The 17,982-nt window shown below is 44.9% G+C and overlaps 1 protein-coding gene across 1 annotated transcript in view; it reads right to left on the reverse strand.

Moving 5' to 3' along the window:
- The window catches only part of ALOX5 (arachidonate 5-lipoxygenase), an 859,090-nt gene that overhangs the window by 118,495 nt on the left and 722,613 nt on the right, over positions 1–17,982 (reverse strand). The window contains exon 12 of the mRNA XM_069240432.1: positions 12,587–12,687. Within this exon, the coding sequence (XP_069096533.1) occupies positions 12,587–12,687 (101 nt within the window). The remainder of the gene's footprint in view (positions 1–12,586; positions 12,688–17,982) is intronic.

Below are 17,982 nucleotides of genomic sequence, written 5' to 3' on the forward strand. Positions count from 1 at the left end.
GGAGGATGCCTGTGGGCTTTCTAGAAGATGCTGGATGTCGTGATAAGGTGGCGGTCAAGGACTATTTGGACCTAAGTTGGTCCACTACGGATTCTAGAGGTACGGAATGGGAGGCGCTGAAGGCGGTTGTGAGGGGAGGTGTATGGGTACTGCTTGTGGGGTGCGTAAACAAATGGAGCAAGAACTTACTGAATGGTAGGACAAGTTGGCGGAGTTGCAGGATCAGACACCACTTACACGGGAGGCTGAGAGGGAACAGCTTCGGCTGTACAAGATGGCAAACAACTGCTGGGATACATTAAGCAAGGTTACACTTCGAACATATAGACAGCGCTTGCATAGGGAGGGGGATAAGTCAGGCAAAATATTAGCATGGATTCTCAAAAGAGATGTGGGGAATCAACCCATATTGTATATTAGGAATGCCAAAGATGAGATGATTACCAAGCTCAAGGATATAATCAAGGTATTAGTGGAGCATCTGCAGAGAGTATCGTGGGCGGTGTAGGAAAGTACCATCTTGCCTGGCATGTTGCCCCAATATTTCACTGTATATATGTTGTTTTAGTCTATGTGTCACTGGGACCCTGCCAGGTAGGGCCCCAGTGCTCATAAGTATGTGCCCTGTAAGTGTTCCCTGTGTGATGCCTAACTGTCTCACTGAGGCTCTGCTAACCAGATCCTCAGTGGTTATGCTCTCTCTGCTTTCCAACTTTGTCACTAACAGGCTAGTGACTAATTTTACCAATTCACATTGGCATACTGGTACACCCATATAATTCCCTAGTATATGGTACTGAGGTACCCAGGGTATTGGGGTTCCAGGAGATCCCTATGGGCTGCAGCATTTCTTTTGCCAACCATAGGGAGCTCTGACAATTCTTACACAGGCCTGCCAGCGCAGCCTGAGCGAAATAACGTCCACATTATTTCACAGGCATTTACCACTGCACTTAAGTAACTTATAAGACACCTATATGTCTAACCTTCACCTGGTGAAGGTTGGGTGCAAAGTTACTTAGTGTGTTGGCACCCTGGCACTAGCCAGGGTACCCCCACATCATTCAGGGCAAATTCCCCGAACTTTGTGAGTGCGTGGATACCATTACACACGTGCACTGTCCATAGGTCACTACCACAATGGTAACTCCGAACATGGCCATGTAACATGTCTAAGATCATGGAATTGTCACCCCAATGCTATTCTGGCATTGGGGGGACAATTCCATGATCCCCCGGGTCTCTAGCACAGAACCCGGGTACTGCCAAACTGCCTTTCCGGGGTCTCCACTGCAGCTGCTTCTGCTGCCAACCCCTCAGACAGGTTTCTGCTCTCTTGGGGTCCAGACAGCCCTGGCCCAGGTGCCCATCTCTGCATAAGCCAGTCTACACCGGTTTAGGGATCCCCCAGCCCTGCTCTGGCGTGAAACTGGACAAAGGAAAGGGGAGTGACCACTCCCCTGACCTGCATCTCCCAGGACAGGTGCCCAGAGCTCCTCCAGTGTGTCCCAGACCTCTGCCATCTTGGAAACAGAGGTGTCTGTGGCGCACTGGACTGCTCTGAGTGGCCAGTGCCATCAGGTGACGTCAGAGGCTCCTTCTGATAGGCTCTTACCTCTCTTGGTAGCCAATCCTCCTTCCTAGGTAGCCAAACCTCCTTTTCTGGCTATTTAGGGTCTCTGCTTTGGGGAATTCTTCAGATAACGAATTCAAGAGCTCATCAGAGTTCCTCTGCATCTCCCTTTTCACCTTCTGCCAAAGGATCGACCGCTGACTGCTCAGGACCCCTGCAAAACCGCAACAAAGTAGCAAGATGACTACTAGCAACCTTGTATTGCTTCATCCTGCTGGCTTTCTCGACTGTTCCCAGGTGGTGCATGCTCTGGGGGTAGCCTGCCTCCTCTCTGCACCAGGAGCTCTGAAGAAATCTCCCGTGGGTCGACGGAATCTTCCCCCTGCAACCGCAGGCAACAAAAGACTGCATCACCGGTCCTCTGGGTCCCCTCTCAGCATGACGAGCGTGGTCCCTGGAACTCAGCAACTCTGTACAAGTAACTCCCACAGTCCAGTGACTCTTCAGTCCAAGTTTGGTGGAGGTAAGTCCTTGCCTCCCCACGCTAGACTGCATTGCTGGGTACCGCATGATTTGCAGCTGCTCCGGCTCCTGTGCACTCTTCCAGGATTTCCTTCATGCACAGTCAAGTCTGGGTCCCCGACACTCTAACCTGCAGTGCACAACCTTTTGAGTTGTCCTCCGGCGTCATGGGACTCCCTTTTGTGACTTCGGGTGGACTCCGGATCACTCTTCTTCCAAGTGCCTGTTCAGGTACTTCTGCGGATGCTGCCTGCTTCTGTGAAGGCTCCCTGACTTGCTGGGCGCCCCCTCTGTCTCCTCATCCAAGTGGCGACATCCTGGTCCCTCCTGGGCCACAGCAGCATCCAAAAACCCTAACCGCGATCCTTGCAGCTAGCAAGGCTTATTTGCGGTCTTTCTGGTTGGGAAAACCTCTGCAAGCTTCATTGCGACGTGGGACATCCATACTCCAAAGGGGAAGTTCCTAGTCCTCTTCTTTCTTGCAGAACTACAAGCTTCTTCCAACAGGTGGCAGTTTCTTTGCACCCTCAGATGGCATTTCCTAGGCTCCTGCCCACTCTCGACACTGTCGCGACTATTGGACTTGGTCCCCTTGTCTTACAGGTACTCAGGTCTGGAAATCCACTGTTGTTGCATTGCTGGTGTTTGTTCTTCCTGCAGAATCCCCCTATCACGACTTCTGTGCTCTCTGGGGGTAGTAGGTGCACTTTACACCTACCTTTCAGGGTCTTGGGGTGGGCTATTTTTCTAACCCTCACTGTTTTCAGTCCCAGCGACCCTCTACAAGCTCACATAGGTTTGGGGTCCATTCGTGGTTCGCATTCCACTTTTGGAGTATATGGTTGTGTTGCTTCTATACCTATGTGCTCCTATTGCAATCTATTGTAACTTTACACTGCTTGCATTACTTTTCTTGCTATTACCTGCATAATTTTGGTTTGTGTACATATATCTTGTGTATATATCTTATCCTCATACTGAGGGTACTCACTGAGATACTTTTGGCATATTGTCATAATAATAAAGTACCTTTATTTTTAGCACTTCTGTGTGTTGTGTTTTCTTATGATACTGTGCATATGACACCAGTGGTATAGTAGGCGCTTTACATGTCTCTTAGTTCAGCCTAAGCTGCTTTGCCATAGCTACCTTCTATCAGCCTAAGCTGCTAGAAACACCTCTTCTACAATAATAAGGGATAACTGTACCCAGTACAAGCCAGGCCAGCCTCCTACAGGCAAGTGCGGTAGTCCCAGAAGAGGAGATGGCAGGGTTTCTACAGCTCATGCAGATGCCGCATTTAGAGCCGAAATGTAGGGGGGCTCTTGAAACAGCCATAACAGTAGAGGAGGTGAGAGAGGTGAACCATGTGCCAGGGCATTGTTTGTTTACTGCTTAAACCTGGGGAGATCCAGGTGTTCCCTCCTCATAGCCCGCTTACTATGTTAAATAGTGATGTGAAGGTCCTTTGCAAAATATTGGCAACTAGGCTTCGAGGAGTAATTCAGAGTTTGGTGCATGAAGACCACTTTGGTTTAATTCCAGGTTGCAGCACAGCCTATAATTTATGTCACCTGGTGCATGTGCTGCATGAGACTGTGGGTGGGAAGGATGAGCTGGACCCGGAGAAAGCCTTCAACACAGTGGGATGGGGCTACCTACTAGCGTTGCTGCAGTGTATGGGGTTTGGCCCACAATTTTGTGTGTGGGTGCAACTGTTATATACTGCACCCGCTGCATTGTTTGAGTAGGGGGAGAACAATCAGAAGTGTGGGAGATTGGCAGGGGAACTAGGCAGGGCTGTCTGCTTTCTCCACTTCTATTTGCATTAGCTGTGGAGCCACTGGCGATCTGGATCTGAGGGGAGCTGGAGCCCAAGTGAGGCAGTTCTCTTCATATGCGGATGATGCGCTGGTGTATCTTCGTGAACCCAGCGTTTCGGTACCTGCGTTGTTACAGCTGTTGGAGCCACTTGGAGATGTGTCTGGTCTTCAAGTGAATAGAATAAAGTCACTCCTGTACCCATTGGGTTCTCTCTCTGGTGCCCTGCTAGAGGAGTTATTGAGTGTGGGGCTCCGATGGAAGATTGAAAGCTTTCATTATCTGGGGATTTGGGTGACTCAAACTGTGACTGCCCATGAAAAACACAATGTGGAGCGCGTGGTGTCCGGTCTTGAGCGGTCGGTGCTATTCTCGAATAAACTACCTTTCTCAATAATGGGGAGAGCGGCTGTAGCCAAGATGGTATTTATGCCAAGGTGTCTTTATCTGGTTCAAAACTCACTGTTCCAGCTGCCTGTCTGACTTTTTAATCGAGTGGATAGCTTGCTGATCTCATTTGTATGGGCTGGGCGGCGTAGCAGGGTGGCATTGTCAACGTTGCAGAGGGAGTTGGAGGAGGGAGGATTGGCAATCTCTAATATTAGAAATTACTACCATGGAGTGCACCTACAGCATGCTGCGAAGTGGATGATGGACTCGGACAACTGGGAGAAGAGATTGTTTGTAGGATTGTTGGGCAGGAAGACGCTGGTGCATTTACTAATGTCGGGCAGACAGTCTCTGTTTGGATATGGGAGCAGGCGGTCAAAAAGGGTCTCAAACGTGCCCCCTTTGATAGAGAGTTAAAGATCTCTGACTTAGCCCTCCTAAGGGATATGGATGCCTTAATGTCAGTGTCAGCCTGGAGATTGGGAGGATGTGCAGTAGTATGTGTTAGTTGTGGGAGTTGTGTTGTAACATGTGTGTTTCGTTAATCTCAAAATTAATAAAAAAATATATTTTTAAAACATAGGTATGTGTTAACTAGGCTGAAGTGTAAAATGGTTCATCGCCTGATGACTGAACAATGGAGAAGGAAGAATTAGTCTAGGGCATTAGCTTACTGTCCCTGTGATGGATCTTTGAAACAAAATACTACTACCTTTTTTGTACCTTTTGATATGGTAAGAGGAAGCACTGGTAAGCCTGTGGAAATGTATACCAAGCATGATGTTTCTTCAGCAATTAGCCATACCGGAGGTCTGTGTCGCAGTCACTGCTTTTATCAGGCAGGTCACACAGATTCAAAAAGGTCTAAGAGATCTGTGAATACATTTGCTATTTTCTTTTATACATTGTGATTGTCATTGTTAGTTGATTGTAATGTTTGTGCTAAGATTTTAGGATTATTGATTTAATGTTTAGTCGAGGTGAAGTAATTTACCACCATTTTCTGTCTTTTTTTATCAAACCAAAGAATAAACTGCCCCATAGCAGATTATAATTTTGTAAACATGATGTAACTGATAACTTTATGTTTTGTCCATCTGCTCTATTTGTACCTTGGGCTTGGGTCGATGTGCCTTTTCAAAGCACGGGTAAATCTCTCAGGTCAGGCTAATTTCTGTTTTTAAAGGTTTTTATTATTATTAGCTGGAGAGCTACTCCTTTTTATGTAGCGATTGTACAGCACCAGCAACATTCTAAACCTGCTGAGTTCACCAAATCTGAGCAAGTTATTTTAAGGATTAAGGCCCATATTTATACTCTGTTTGCGCCGGATTTGCGTTGTTTCTTTTGACGCCAATCCGGCGCAAACCTAACTCCATATTTATACTAGACCTGTCTAGCGCCAAATTTATGGAGTTAGAGTTATTTTGTTACTGTGGAAACCTACCCTTGCATCAATGAGATGGAAGGTAGGCGTTCCCGAGCAAAAAATGACTCAAAGGCATTTGCACCTTATTCATACTCCCGTGCAAAAATGACGCACAGGAGAAGTTGGGCCTTAAAAAATGTCTCTCAGCCTGTTTAGAGTCATTTTTTAACGCCTGGGTGAGGGCAGGCATCAGAGGACCAGTGGGCTCATTTCCATGGTCTCTGACCATGGAAGCAGTCCACAGGTTCCCTTCCCTGCACCCAGGGACACCCCCTGCCACCCTCACCCACCCCTGGAGGACACCCATGGATGGGGGAGTCATCTACGGTAAGTACAAGTAAGTAGAGATAAGTATTATTATTATTTTTTTAAGTGGCATAGGGGGGCCTAACTTGGGCCCCCCAACATGCCACTCTGCCCAATGTGCCCAATGGCCATGCCCAGGGGACAAAAGTCCCTAGGGCATGGCCATTGGGCAGGGGGGCATGACTCCTGTCTTTGCTAAGGCAGGAGTCATTTCCATGAGGGTTGTGCATCAAAAAATGATGCTAGTCAAATTAGAGTCAATATTTTTTACTCTAACCTGACTTGCACCATTCTTTGATGCACAACCCCCAGTCTTCCCTATGCCTCCGCTGCCCGGTTAACGTCAATTATTTTGACGCTAACCAGGCCCCAGCGCCGGCTACCGTCATTCATTAAATATGACGCCCGGCTGGCACGTTGGAATGGTGGTAGCCGGCGTTAAACTTTTTGAGGCAAACCTGTGCTAGCGCAGGGTTGCATCAAAAAGTACAAATATGGGCCTATATTCTTAGATGCTATGGATGTGACCTCCACGTCTGTAGCGCTCACATCTAGGCGCTGGCAGCAGAGCACCAAATGTAGTGTGCTGCCCCAGAGGCCCTGCAGCAGGAGACTCTTTCTCTCCAGCCTTGTGGTGGGGTGTGTGACAGTCCTGCAAATGGGGTGGGGTATGTGACGGTCCTGCAAATGATATGACCATGTCAGTGACTATAATTTTCAGGACCAGCAGTCACAGTGCTGCTTCCTTGTTTCCCTGCAAGTGCAGAGGGGGCTGAAAACAGCTCAGTTCCCTGCGCTAGGCGCAAACAACAGGGCTGCTTGAACCTTAACAAAATTTTACAAAAAAATTTATCCACCTCAGCTCTACCTGGAGAGTTTAGTGGGTGATCTGTCAAGTAAGGACCAAGAAAAAGTGACATTTGTTCCATAATAATTCCCATTGGAATTTTCGGGAGGCAACGCAGAAAGAACGGCTGAACTGAGTTATACCAAATTTGTCAGAAAGTCAGAACTGTACTGAGAAAGTGTGCTTTGCATTATTTGGTGTAAATCCATTCAGTCATTTTTGAATAGTTTTGGTTTAAAGATGTTCTTGGTGCGGTCATGAAGAGGTTAAAAATAAGTTGTCTCTGGATGGTATGGGAGACCTGTGGTATCACAAACTCAAATAATAGCATAATCTGATCAATAGAGAGACAGTTTTTCCCCTTTACTCCTGCAGGACCAAACAACGTGACTGACTGCCCCCAATTTTAAGGAAAATGTTGCTGCCATTATTACAAGAGTCGCAGGGTTTGGTCGCCATGTCCTGGGTTGAGTAAAATGATAAAGCATAAGGGAGCAGGGAAGGATATCCTGGCACTTGTGGAGGAGTCCCAGAAGGCCACCCCAGGCTAGAAGAAAATTATAACACGATTCCTGTTGTACTCCTGCAGGTCCCAGCACGAGGGAGGTGCCTCCCAAGCTTCACCTCATCCCCCCCACAGTCCTGCAGGATTGTTCAAGCTTCATCAAGTGCAGTTTGCATGATTTCATGGGACCATGTGGGTGATGCTTGGTCTATGGTACCATGGTAGTACGGCAAACCAAATGTAAGCTAAATAAATAAATATTAAAGAATACGAATGTGGGGTGGAGGTCAGTAGGGGATTCGCGGCCTGCGCCAGATCAGGTGCAAAGGCCACTCTCTGTGGCAAAACAATGTCTCACATGCCCAAAGGCCTGGTGGGGGTTGGCCACTAACATGGACTGAGCACAGGGCCTGCCCCTACCACTAACCCCAAGCCTTGCATCGCAAGAGGCTTTGTGAAGCAGGCATTGTGGTGGTGGGAATAAGGCTGACCAGGAGCTGCAGCCAATCTACTACTGGTGGCCAAAAGCTGTGCTCAGTGAGGAGTTGGTTGAATATATTCAAACCCCCCCTAAAAGCCACTGAAAAAAACAAGGTTAAAGTAACGTCATAGTTAGGCATTGTATTAGGATATTAGCTTACACTTTAAAAAAAAAAGCAATTCACTGAAAAAAATCAAATGTTAAAGTAATGTTATAATTAGGTGTTGTATTAACATAAAAGTTAATGTAAAAAAAAAACCTGAAATTTACCACTTAGTTTACTGATCTAATTATAATGTGTGCACCTACCAATGACGTCTTATAATCTTACCTTATCTTGATATGTTAAGTGACAAAAATGACATAATTGATGACATTGCAAATTATGTCATTGATGATGTGATTACATCAGTGATGACATCATCTAACAGATATGACAGCTATAAAATTTTCATATTGGAAGGTATTCTGAAAGTTACACATTGATCCAATTCTCCATAACCTCTGAAGTACTAAAGGGCGTAACCTTTGGCAATAAGCAGTGTATGAAGCATATCTGTGAAAACACCCACAACATGTAGATAGTATGCTATTTTCAACTGGTATTTAGAGGTGTACCAAATGTAACAGCTCAGTAGACATTGAGGAGATCAGCAACTTATTATAGCTTAGAAACCGTCCATATACAGTGTTTGGTAAAAATTTACCTTAATGAGAAGTGCCTCTTAAATACCTTATCTGGCAGAGAATTTTAAGAGAGCATCTTCACATCTATACATTAGCCAAGTATAAGGCATGCAATACCAGACTTTATGGACAACCCTCCACAGTATGTAAAAGAACCCTAAACATATTCCTAAAATGACTAGAATGGTGTGCACCATTTTAACAATGCATCATACTGCAATCACAACAATCCATAAGGTCTCAGAATTTTTACTGAACTGATGGAAATATTTATCTTCACTTTAGTAAACTCCATTTTATATAGAAAATCTCTAAGACACCGCATGACAACTCTTTAACATCCACATGTAAACAGAAATCTACAGGTGAATAAAGTATCGGAAGGAGAATCTTTAGTTTTTCTCATATATTTTGTGTAATAGGCCATTGAATTAAGGCACAAACTTTTTGAAACATATGTTTAACTCACATTAGTTGTGCTCAAAAATAAAGTACTGCTGGCACTTAACACTTCACTGGTAGCTAGTGCACCATATAACTTTTACCTTACTGGATGAGACTTACCTCCAGGGGTACACATTATTTTATTATTATTATAAAATTAGAGTCAATTGTATTCACTTTTTCTTTTCTCCTGTACACACCTATAGTTTGTGTCCCTTGTAGGCACACTCACCACTGGAAATAAGTTCCTCGGTTAAGGGCCACCCCTTTCCTTTTGAAAGGGTGGCCCATCAGACATTGCAGGGCCGGTCTGATGAGGAGCTTTGCCCAGTGATGAAGCTTGACATCCTATAGGATGTGTGAGGGCTGCTTTGCTCCAGATTTTCTGTGCTTCCCTGTAGGTTAGTTGTGTTTCTTCACATTTTTTGATTTTGTGTGGAACAGTGTACTGCATTAATACTATTGGTTTCCCACTGTGGCATAATGAAAGGTGTTGGTGGGAACTTATGCTGGAGACCTTTCAGTAACCTATGTACAATAGGGGTTTTGAAAAAGAATAGCTGATTTGGCAAGCACAGAAATGACAAAATGCCAGAAAGATAATCTTTTAAAATGCCCAAAGGAGAGCCCTTCTGGGCTCAGATACGAATGAACAAAATAGCCTGGGAAAGGGGAGCAGATAGTCTGCTCGAAAGGCAGGTTATGCAGTCTCGGTGGTGTGATGCCTAGTTGCCAGTATAACAGTGCAGACTTTTAGGCAGAAAGCCATAATCTGTCAATTGTCGCAGCTCAATTTCTACGCATGAAGGTAAGGCATTTTCAGGTTCGGCTGTTGGTGCGACAGAAGATTCTCCCAAGAGGTAGCCTGATCAGAGGATAGCATGTGTCACTAGCAGGATGCAGAAGGCCATGAGGCCCGGGAGCCTTAGAGTTAGTCTCACCGAAATCCAGGATAGGGGCTCATAAACTGGTATCATGGCCTGAATATCCTGGACTTGCCGCTCAGGAGAATAAGCCCAAAACTGTGCCATGACCAGAAAGGGAACATCTGAGAGGGAGTCAGGTGTGACATTGGCATGTTTATAGTGAACCCAGCAAATGCAAAGATTTGCCATAGTATGGAGGTGGGAGACGACAGCTTGGGGTGAACTTGCCTTCAAAGGCTAATCATAAAGTTAGGGGAACCTTACCTCTTAAGATGACCTACGACCACTGCCATCATTTTCATGAACACCCAATATACACTGGTAAGGCCCAAAGGGAGCCCAGCAAACTGAAAGTGTTCTTAGCGAACTGTGAACCTCGGTAACGCCCGTGGGCAGACCAGACAGGGATGTGAAAATATGCATCCAGCAAGTCCAGGGATACCATGAAGTCTCCTGGGTCCAGGTCAAATAGGACTCGCACAAGCATCTTTAATTTCTCCTTTTTCAGGAAGAGAGTGAGAAGATGCATGTCTAGAATAGGACAAAGGCCTTCGTCCTTCTTGGGCACCAGAAAATAACGGGAATAGCTAACCATGACCTACTTTTGTTGCAGGCGCCCTCTCTTGCTACAGCTCCCTTGCCAAAGAGAGCTAACAATTCCTGATGGAGAAAGGAGAGGTGGTCTCAAGCAAGTAGCATGCATGGGGGAGTGGTCGCAAAGGTGAGGGAATAGCCCATAGGAAAAGCTATAAAACCCAACAATCGGATGTTATTGACCTCCAGTGGTGCAAGTGATGGCATATCCTGCCCCACTGTGAATGCTCATGATGGTCAGAGGATAAACTAAAGGGGATTGAAGGATGCAGCTGCTCTGGGGGTGGACTGGCCCATTTCTGGTTACCTGTCCCACATGGTCTGTGAGAATTGCGTCCTTGGCCACAAAAAGATTGTGAGATTTGCTAGGTTTAGTAGCTGGGCGTGTAGAGACACAGTTGAAAGCTCCTTCTGTGGCCATGAAAGGGGCGAAAAACAGACTGGGGCTGATGATGTGCACAGGTTTCCAGGTTTGCAGAACAGAACATCCTGTTTACTAGGGTATCCAGCATTTTGGTGTCACTATCCAGTGGAGGGGTAGGGAATGTGCCAAGATTGATTGTGGAAGTGGAGGCTTGGACCACCAAGTCCTCTGGGGTGTTGGTTGAGGAAACTGGGGGTCCCATGTGGCAGTGTATTGGTGTCGGGCAATTGCCCTATGCACAGGAGCCCCTGTGCAGGGCTTGGACTAGACCCCAAGTAGGATGTCAGTAAGGGATTCATTGAATGGGAGCAATAGTTTAGTGGGGGCAACTCCCAGCTGAAGCACCTCTGTCAACACGTTTGTCTTGAATGCCACTGAGAGTAGTATAAGGTTCAGGACTTCAGCTACCCTCCTCACGACCACTTCAAATGAAGCACCCTTCTCCATAGCCACGGTAGGGGGACAGACCAGGCCAGTGACTGTGGAGGTGTCTTGTCAACTGGCATCTGCCAGGTACTCATACCAGGTGTCTCTGTCCTTAGGATCTTCTAATGTCTCATATCCATATGGTTCCCAGACCCCTCCCAATCTTTTCTCTATCCAGGCCTGTCATACGAATAAGGCACTGGCTCTGATATGGGGCGTCTGCCCCATTCGGCGCTGGAGCTGGCATTGGACAAAACACATACGGGTTCTTATTAGAGTCAGGAACGGTGATGGGGGATGCTCCACCACCGGGGGTGATGGCACTGGAGTAGGCATTAGAGAAGACTGAGGTCACTGGACCGACACCGCTCCAGATCTGTCAATAGATCCTTGAGGGCTGCCTGGCATTGTGGGTCAACCCACCAATGGAAGATCAGTACGGGGTCCCTCCCAGACCCTTGGGATGAGAGGGGACTACAGAGGATTGGGCCACCCAAAGATGAGGTGCATCGCCTCATAAAATTCTTTACGGTAGGAGGGGCCGCTCTGGCTCCCTAAAATTCAGGGAGTGGCTGAGATGGCCGAGATGCAATCTCCACCACAAAGCTAGGCCTGGGGCCTGGCGGCCCTAGGACTCATCCAGAGACTTGTGCAGTGAAGCTAAAGAATTCTTTGACTTCTTTTTCTTCTTGAGTGACTTATCTGACTTCCGAAGACTTGGACTGTTAACAGTTTCATATTGTCCTTTAGCAGTACGTACAGTTAATTTGGCTAACTATCAAAGATGTAGGCGATGTTGAGTGTAGGATTTAGGGTTTAAGTGGTTGTTTAGGGTGTGTAGGGAGTAGGTGATGGTGAACGTGTAGATGATGGTCTACAGGGTACGGTGTAGTGAGGGGGGTTTATGAAGAACATGGTGATGTATAGTGATAGGGTTCGTTCTGTATTTTGTGGTTTACAAACTGCTCAATCCTAATAATGCAGTTGCAGATTGTCATAAACTGACATCAATATCTGACTGATCACGGCTACTAACTGAAGGACAATGTAGTAAAGACAGTTAATTTAGAACACAAGACTTTTTGCCTCTTATACAGAAACGCAGATACCAAGGTGAGACTAATACACTAGATACAGTAACTATTTTCATTACTGTCAAACGTATTTAAATTATCTTGCAGGCCCATAAAAGTTTTATTGTTGCATATTACCTGTCCAAAGTTCACTGCTGCATGTTGTCCTGAAGCAGTGAATATCACTATTGTGAGGTATTCAATTAACTTTTCTCGAGTTGAAATATCTTTAGGAAAACCTAAAAGAAAAGGAAGGTAAAAATGAGTTTCTCGCCCACCTCTCTGAGGCTTTACTTCATATGGTAAGCATTTCGGATGTTTACATATGGCCCATTCATTCAAAGGTGTAGCAAGGTCCCCATTGGCCCTAATGCAAGGAAGGAAATTGAGTCCCCCACTTGCACCCCTGCATTCAGTACACACTGCATGCATACAATTGTAAACTTTCAAGGAAAGACCATAAATACACACTGGTACATTGTTTTTGTAAGAGTCTGAGGGTAGTGCATTCCCCTGGCATTCAGACATTTACTAAAACATAAAAAAGACAGTGAATACAAGTCAACACGTCTCCCCTTAATTTATTTTTCACTTCCTCATAAATGATAAGATCATCAACATCATTTGCTTTCATTCCACCTCTTCTCCCAATAAATATAAATTGAACTTGCCCATCTCTTACCTAATTTCCCACCCACCACTTTCCATAATACTTGCAAACAACTTTTTACTGATCCTAAATGTTTGACAAAGAGGTCCTACAAAACTCTGATATCAACAGATAGAACAATCAACATGGCTATAGACCTAAATTTCCATTCACCTACATTTGAACTGTAATTAATGCTGTAATGAGAAGACTTAGGGGCATATTTACAACCTCTTCCTCCCCTTAGCACCAATGTATCCTTATTTTTTTGACACTACGGCAGCGCTAAACAGGCCCTCACCCTGTGCCATATTTACACAGTGGCGCAGTGCTAATATTGCACCACTTTGTAAACCCTTCTGCCACATTATACCATCGCCAGGAATAATGTATGCAAGGGAGCATTCCCCCGCAGGGAGGCCCCACAAAATGAAGCAATGAAAATTGTAAGATTTCACTGCGCCATTCTCGTGTCATTTTTTAACGCCTCCCAGGACAGGCGTTAAAGTGACACTAGTGCTATTTCCTATGGGCCTCCACAAGCTTTGCTGGACTGGCATAAAAAATTTGGGGGCTAGTCCAGCAAAGCTCCACAATAGTGTCAAAGGACCTCATTATTACTGCGGCTGTGAAGCTGCTGCGGCCAGCAGACCACCAGTGCTGGAGGTCTGCTGACCACCATATTTGAGGCGGTTGCATCACCAGCACTGTCACAGCAGCAAGACTCTCCCGCCGTATTACAAGCTGTAATACGGCTTGGCAGAGTCTTGCTGGTGTGATGGTGCTGGCGGTGCAAAACCGCCAGGACCCATCACCTCCCGGACGACTAGCTTGCTGTAAAAGGTAAGGTGATCGTCCAAAAGAGGGAGTGGAGGGAGTGTTGGGTACATGTGTGTGGTGTGTGCATGAATGTGTGTGAATGGGGGTGTATGAGTGCATGTATGTGTTCAAATTGGGGTGTATGAGTGTGTTTGTGAGCGAGTGAGTGGGGGTGTCTGTGTGCAAGCGTGCAGATGAGGGGGTGCATATGTGTGAGTACAGGTGTGTAAATGGATGTGTATGGTTGAGGGCTGTTTGTGGGTGCGTGTTGGCGGTGCATGGGGGTGTCTATGTCTGCGTGTCTGCGTGTTTTGAGTATACGGAGGGGGTGTAGTATGAGAGTGCAAGTGTGCGGAGGGGGGTATAGTCTGAGTGCAAGTATGCGTAGGGGGTTGTGAATGCTTGCATCTATGCGATTGAATGTGAATGTTTGTGTGCCTGTGCACATAAATGGGGGTGTTCGTTTGCATGGGTGTGCATGAGTGCGTGAATGCTTCTGTCAGTGTGAATGTTTGGGTGTGTGTCTCCGAGTCCATGGCGGTGTATGTAGCGACTGCGTGGGTGAGTGGGGTGTGTGTTTGTAAGAGTGTGAATGTGTGTGGGTGCATGTGTGCATGTGTGTGGATGTGTGGGGCTGCGTGTGCTGGCGACAGGCATGAGGATTCCTATCGCCGGGTGCGTTTCCACCAGGGTTTTCGTGGCAGGGTGACCACCACGGAAATCCTGGCAGTCTGCAGCCTTGCAATCCGGCCGGCAGGCTGTGGCCTTCTGCCGAGTCGGAGGTGATCACCGCAGGCCACGTTGGTACGACCACACTGGCGGACTTGGCGGCGTTGTCGAGGTTTGGCTTCTGCCAAACCCCACAATTTGTGATGTGGCAGTCTTTACAGCTGGGTTCGCGGCTGTCGGACCGCCACGGTAGGCTGGCAGTCTGATGAGCACCAGCCTCGTAATGAGGGCCAACATTGTTTAAGCTATTGTGCTAACATGTGCCAGGGTGTGCTGTATTGTAAATACAGAGCTACCTTGGTGTCGTTAGAAGGGGTGCTGGGTGTTGCAAGGAAACTGGGGTATCGGAGCCGGTGCGCTAGTTCCTTGTAAATATGTCACTTAGTTCCATCCTGTGAATGACCCAAGAACTTTAACAAAAGACCTCCACCTGTATGAAATCAGCTTCGGGCATGTGTAATCAATCCCTCCTAATATTCTAATTTATCCATAAAGACTAGTAGGCATAAATGTTGGCATTCATTATTTGCAGCTAATGAACGGTATAATACAGTATCAATATGCCACAGAGTCATATGCACCTCAGATTGGCCTAACTGACACACAGAAAATGTAATATGTTGATTCCTTTCAAAACTAACCAAAGCATTACAAGCCCCTTCTATCTATGCCATTTTCCCAATATTTCCTGTACTAAGTGAGACTGAGTGCTTTTCTAAATAAAGCAATAACACTGTCTTATTCCCCTCAATTTAAATTTTACTGAGGGGTGTTAAAAATACCATATATAGGCAGTATACTAAATTCAAGGGATAACTGCCTCTAAGAAAAACTATTATTGTAGATTGGACTACAGAACAGATCTAAAAAATCTCAAAGACCTTCACTGACATTGACTTCTCATTGTTTTCTGAAAAACTGTTTTCATTTATGCTATTACGTTTTGATCCGCGCATCTGATTATATCTACTTTTCTGTAACTTTACTTATGTCTTTACCTTTTAGCTTAATATGGTTTAGACCTTTAAGCGCTTTATTTCTTTAAACGTGATGTTGTTTGAGTCACATTTTCTTTGTGGAATGTTATATATACCATGATGGGTCAGCCTTGAGTTTTCCCTTTTTTGCAAATTGCCTGAATATCACTGTTTAGGACTGCCTCTAAGAGGAACTAGAACTTTGCTAATAATGCTCATTTGTTAATTTCCGAACACCAATAAATACTATATCCTAAGACTCTTTCTGCAATGGTACACAAGTCATTACCAGGAGGACACAGGCCTGATTTTGAATTGAGTTTAATGCAACATCCTCCGATTTCCAAAAAGCTAAAAAAGAGGTTTGGAATCTCTTTCATCAAAGCATAATATGGAATTTCAATTTTTGTAGTGGATTTCACTCTGAATGTAGCGCTTCTGCTGCAAATCAAAGTATTTTCCTTTACTTTCAACATTAAATTAGCCCTAAAGTCTAAAGGCCTGGTCAACAGTACTAGTATGTTTGCTTACATCTTGCCTGGAGACGAAATACAATTTCATTATCAACAATCGTATATTTCAGATGTTTTTATAACACATTCAATATATGCTCATTTCTAAATTTAGAATGCAAATGTGTTGATCATTTCCCAAATTCCTGTGGTTTCCCTTTTGGAAAAGCAGGATTATTTGTAAACCAACCATGAGGATGGAAGCTGTTCTCCTGTATTTGTGCAACTGAATCAGGTCCCACATCTGTTGCTTCAGCACGTAGACCTCTGAAGAAATTATGTTGAGCGCCGATGCCTTTGCTTGTTTATGTCTCTTGAAAGTTTACAGAAGACCTTGCTAAGACACTCACTTGGTACATTAATTCTTTACTATTAATTATCTGCTATAACATGGCAAAAGTGTGTGAATCATGCATTAAAATCAATAGGTGTTTCAGAGGCCATATCATGAACCTTGCGAACCTGCACAAAAACTGGTTTATGCACTTTATTTTTCATTTACAGTTACAGCAACAACAACATGCTAATCTTAAAACTTGAAAGCATTTCAGTTGATAGATTTAAGCTATCCACCACATTAAAAGATCCAGATCATGTTTGTTGGGGTAGAGAGATAAGCAGTAGAAAATAAAGGCTCTATGTCATGATCATTGATAAACCTGGTTCTCCTTCAGAAGGCGCCTTAAGCTAAGTATGTAAGAAATCTTTTTTTGCACGGGAACGCCTACCTTGCATCTCATTAAGGCAAGGTAGGTTTCCACTTCCAAAAAATGACTTTACCTCCATAAATTTGACGCTAGACGGGTCTAGCACCAAAGTATAAATATGGAGTTAGTTTTGCAGCAAATTAGAGTAAAAAACAATTACGCTAATTTAGTGCAAACAGACTATAAATATGCCCCTTTGCCTAAATAAATGACGCTTATCTGGTTAGAGTCATTTGTTTTGACTCTAACCTGCCTAACGTCATTTTGTTTTACACTAGCCTATCCTTTGCACCGGCTTGCACTATTCCATAAATATGGTGCTCAGCTGGTGCTAAAAAATGGTGCAAGCCGGTGCAAAACGTTTTGGTGCAAAACTGCGTTAGTGCAGTTTTGCACCAAAAAGTATAAATAAGGCCCTTAATGTTAGATAGTGACAAAACATTAATGTTACACAACTGATTTATAGCTGCTGGAAATATCAATATGTCTTACTTATGAATATAAGGTGTTGATATTATATAAAATAAAAGTGATTATTCATATGCTTTAAAACTTTTATACTTGATTTATAACATTTTCTTTTACAACCGGGTCATTGTGCTCCAGGCAATAAATATTAATATTTAAATACATAGTAGGAGTTACAACTTTCAGACCTGTTCTGTTTCAGGTGAGTTTGTGGATAAACCCAGCCACATCACCCTTTCAGCAAGAGTAACAGAAGTTCAGGAGTGGGATCATACCACTCTGCTGTTCTATCGAGAGCATATCCATCAAACCATCATCAAGACCAGGCTTCATTGTGTTTGGGCAGCACAAAGACATGTTACTAGTTCCACAGTGGCCCTATTTAATACAAAATATTTGAAGAAAAACACTAATTCTATTTAGAAAACTTTTCTGGGCCACATCTACAAATAACAAGATAGTAATAAGAAGTCTATTCTTCCCCCTCCCTTTGAGTAAATCCTCACACCTCCCCTCCCTCTCCCTTCGAGTGTAGCCCCCCACCCTTCTTTTATGCACAGTGTGTTTGTATAGACTGAGACATTGATGGGTCCCCACCTTTCAGCCCTACTCATGCCCGGCCCATTGGATCGCCTGTCTGTGCTCTCTCGTTGAGCAGCAACACTATATCCTC

The sequence above is a fragment of the Pleurodeles waltl genome, chromosome 6 (assembly GCF_031143425.1).
Source record: "Pleurodeles waltl isolate 20211129_DDA chromosome 6, aPleWal1.hap1.20221129, whole genome shotgun sequence".
Taxonomy (NCBI): Eukaryota; Metazoa; Chordata; class Amphibia; order Caudata; family Salamandridae; genus Pleurodeles; species Pleurodeles waltl.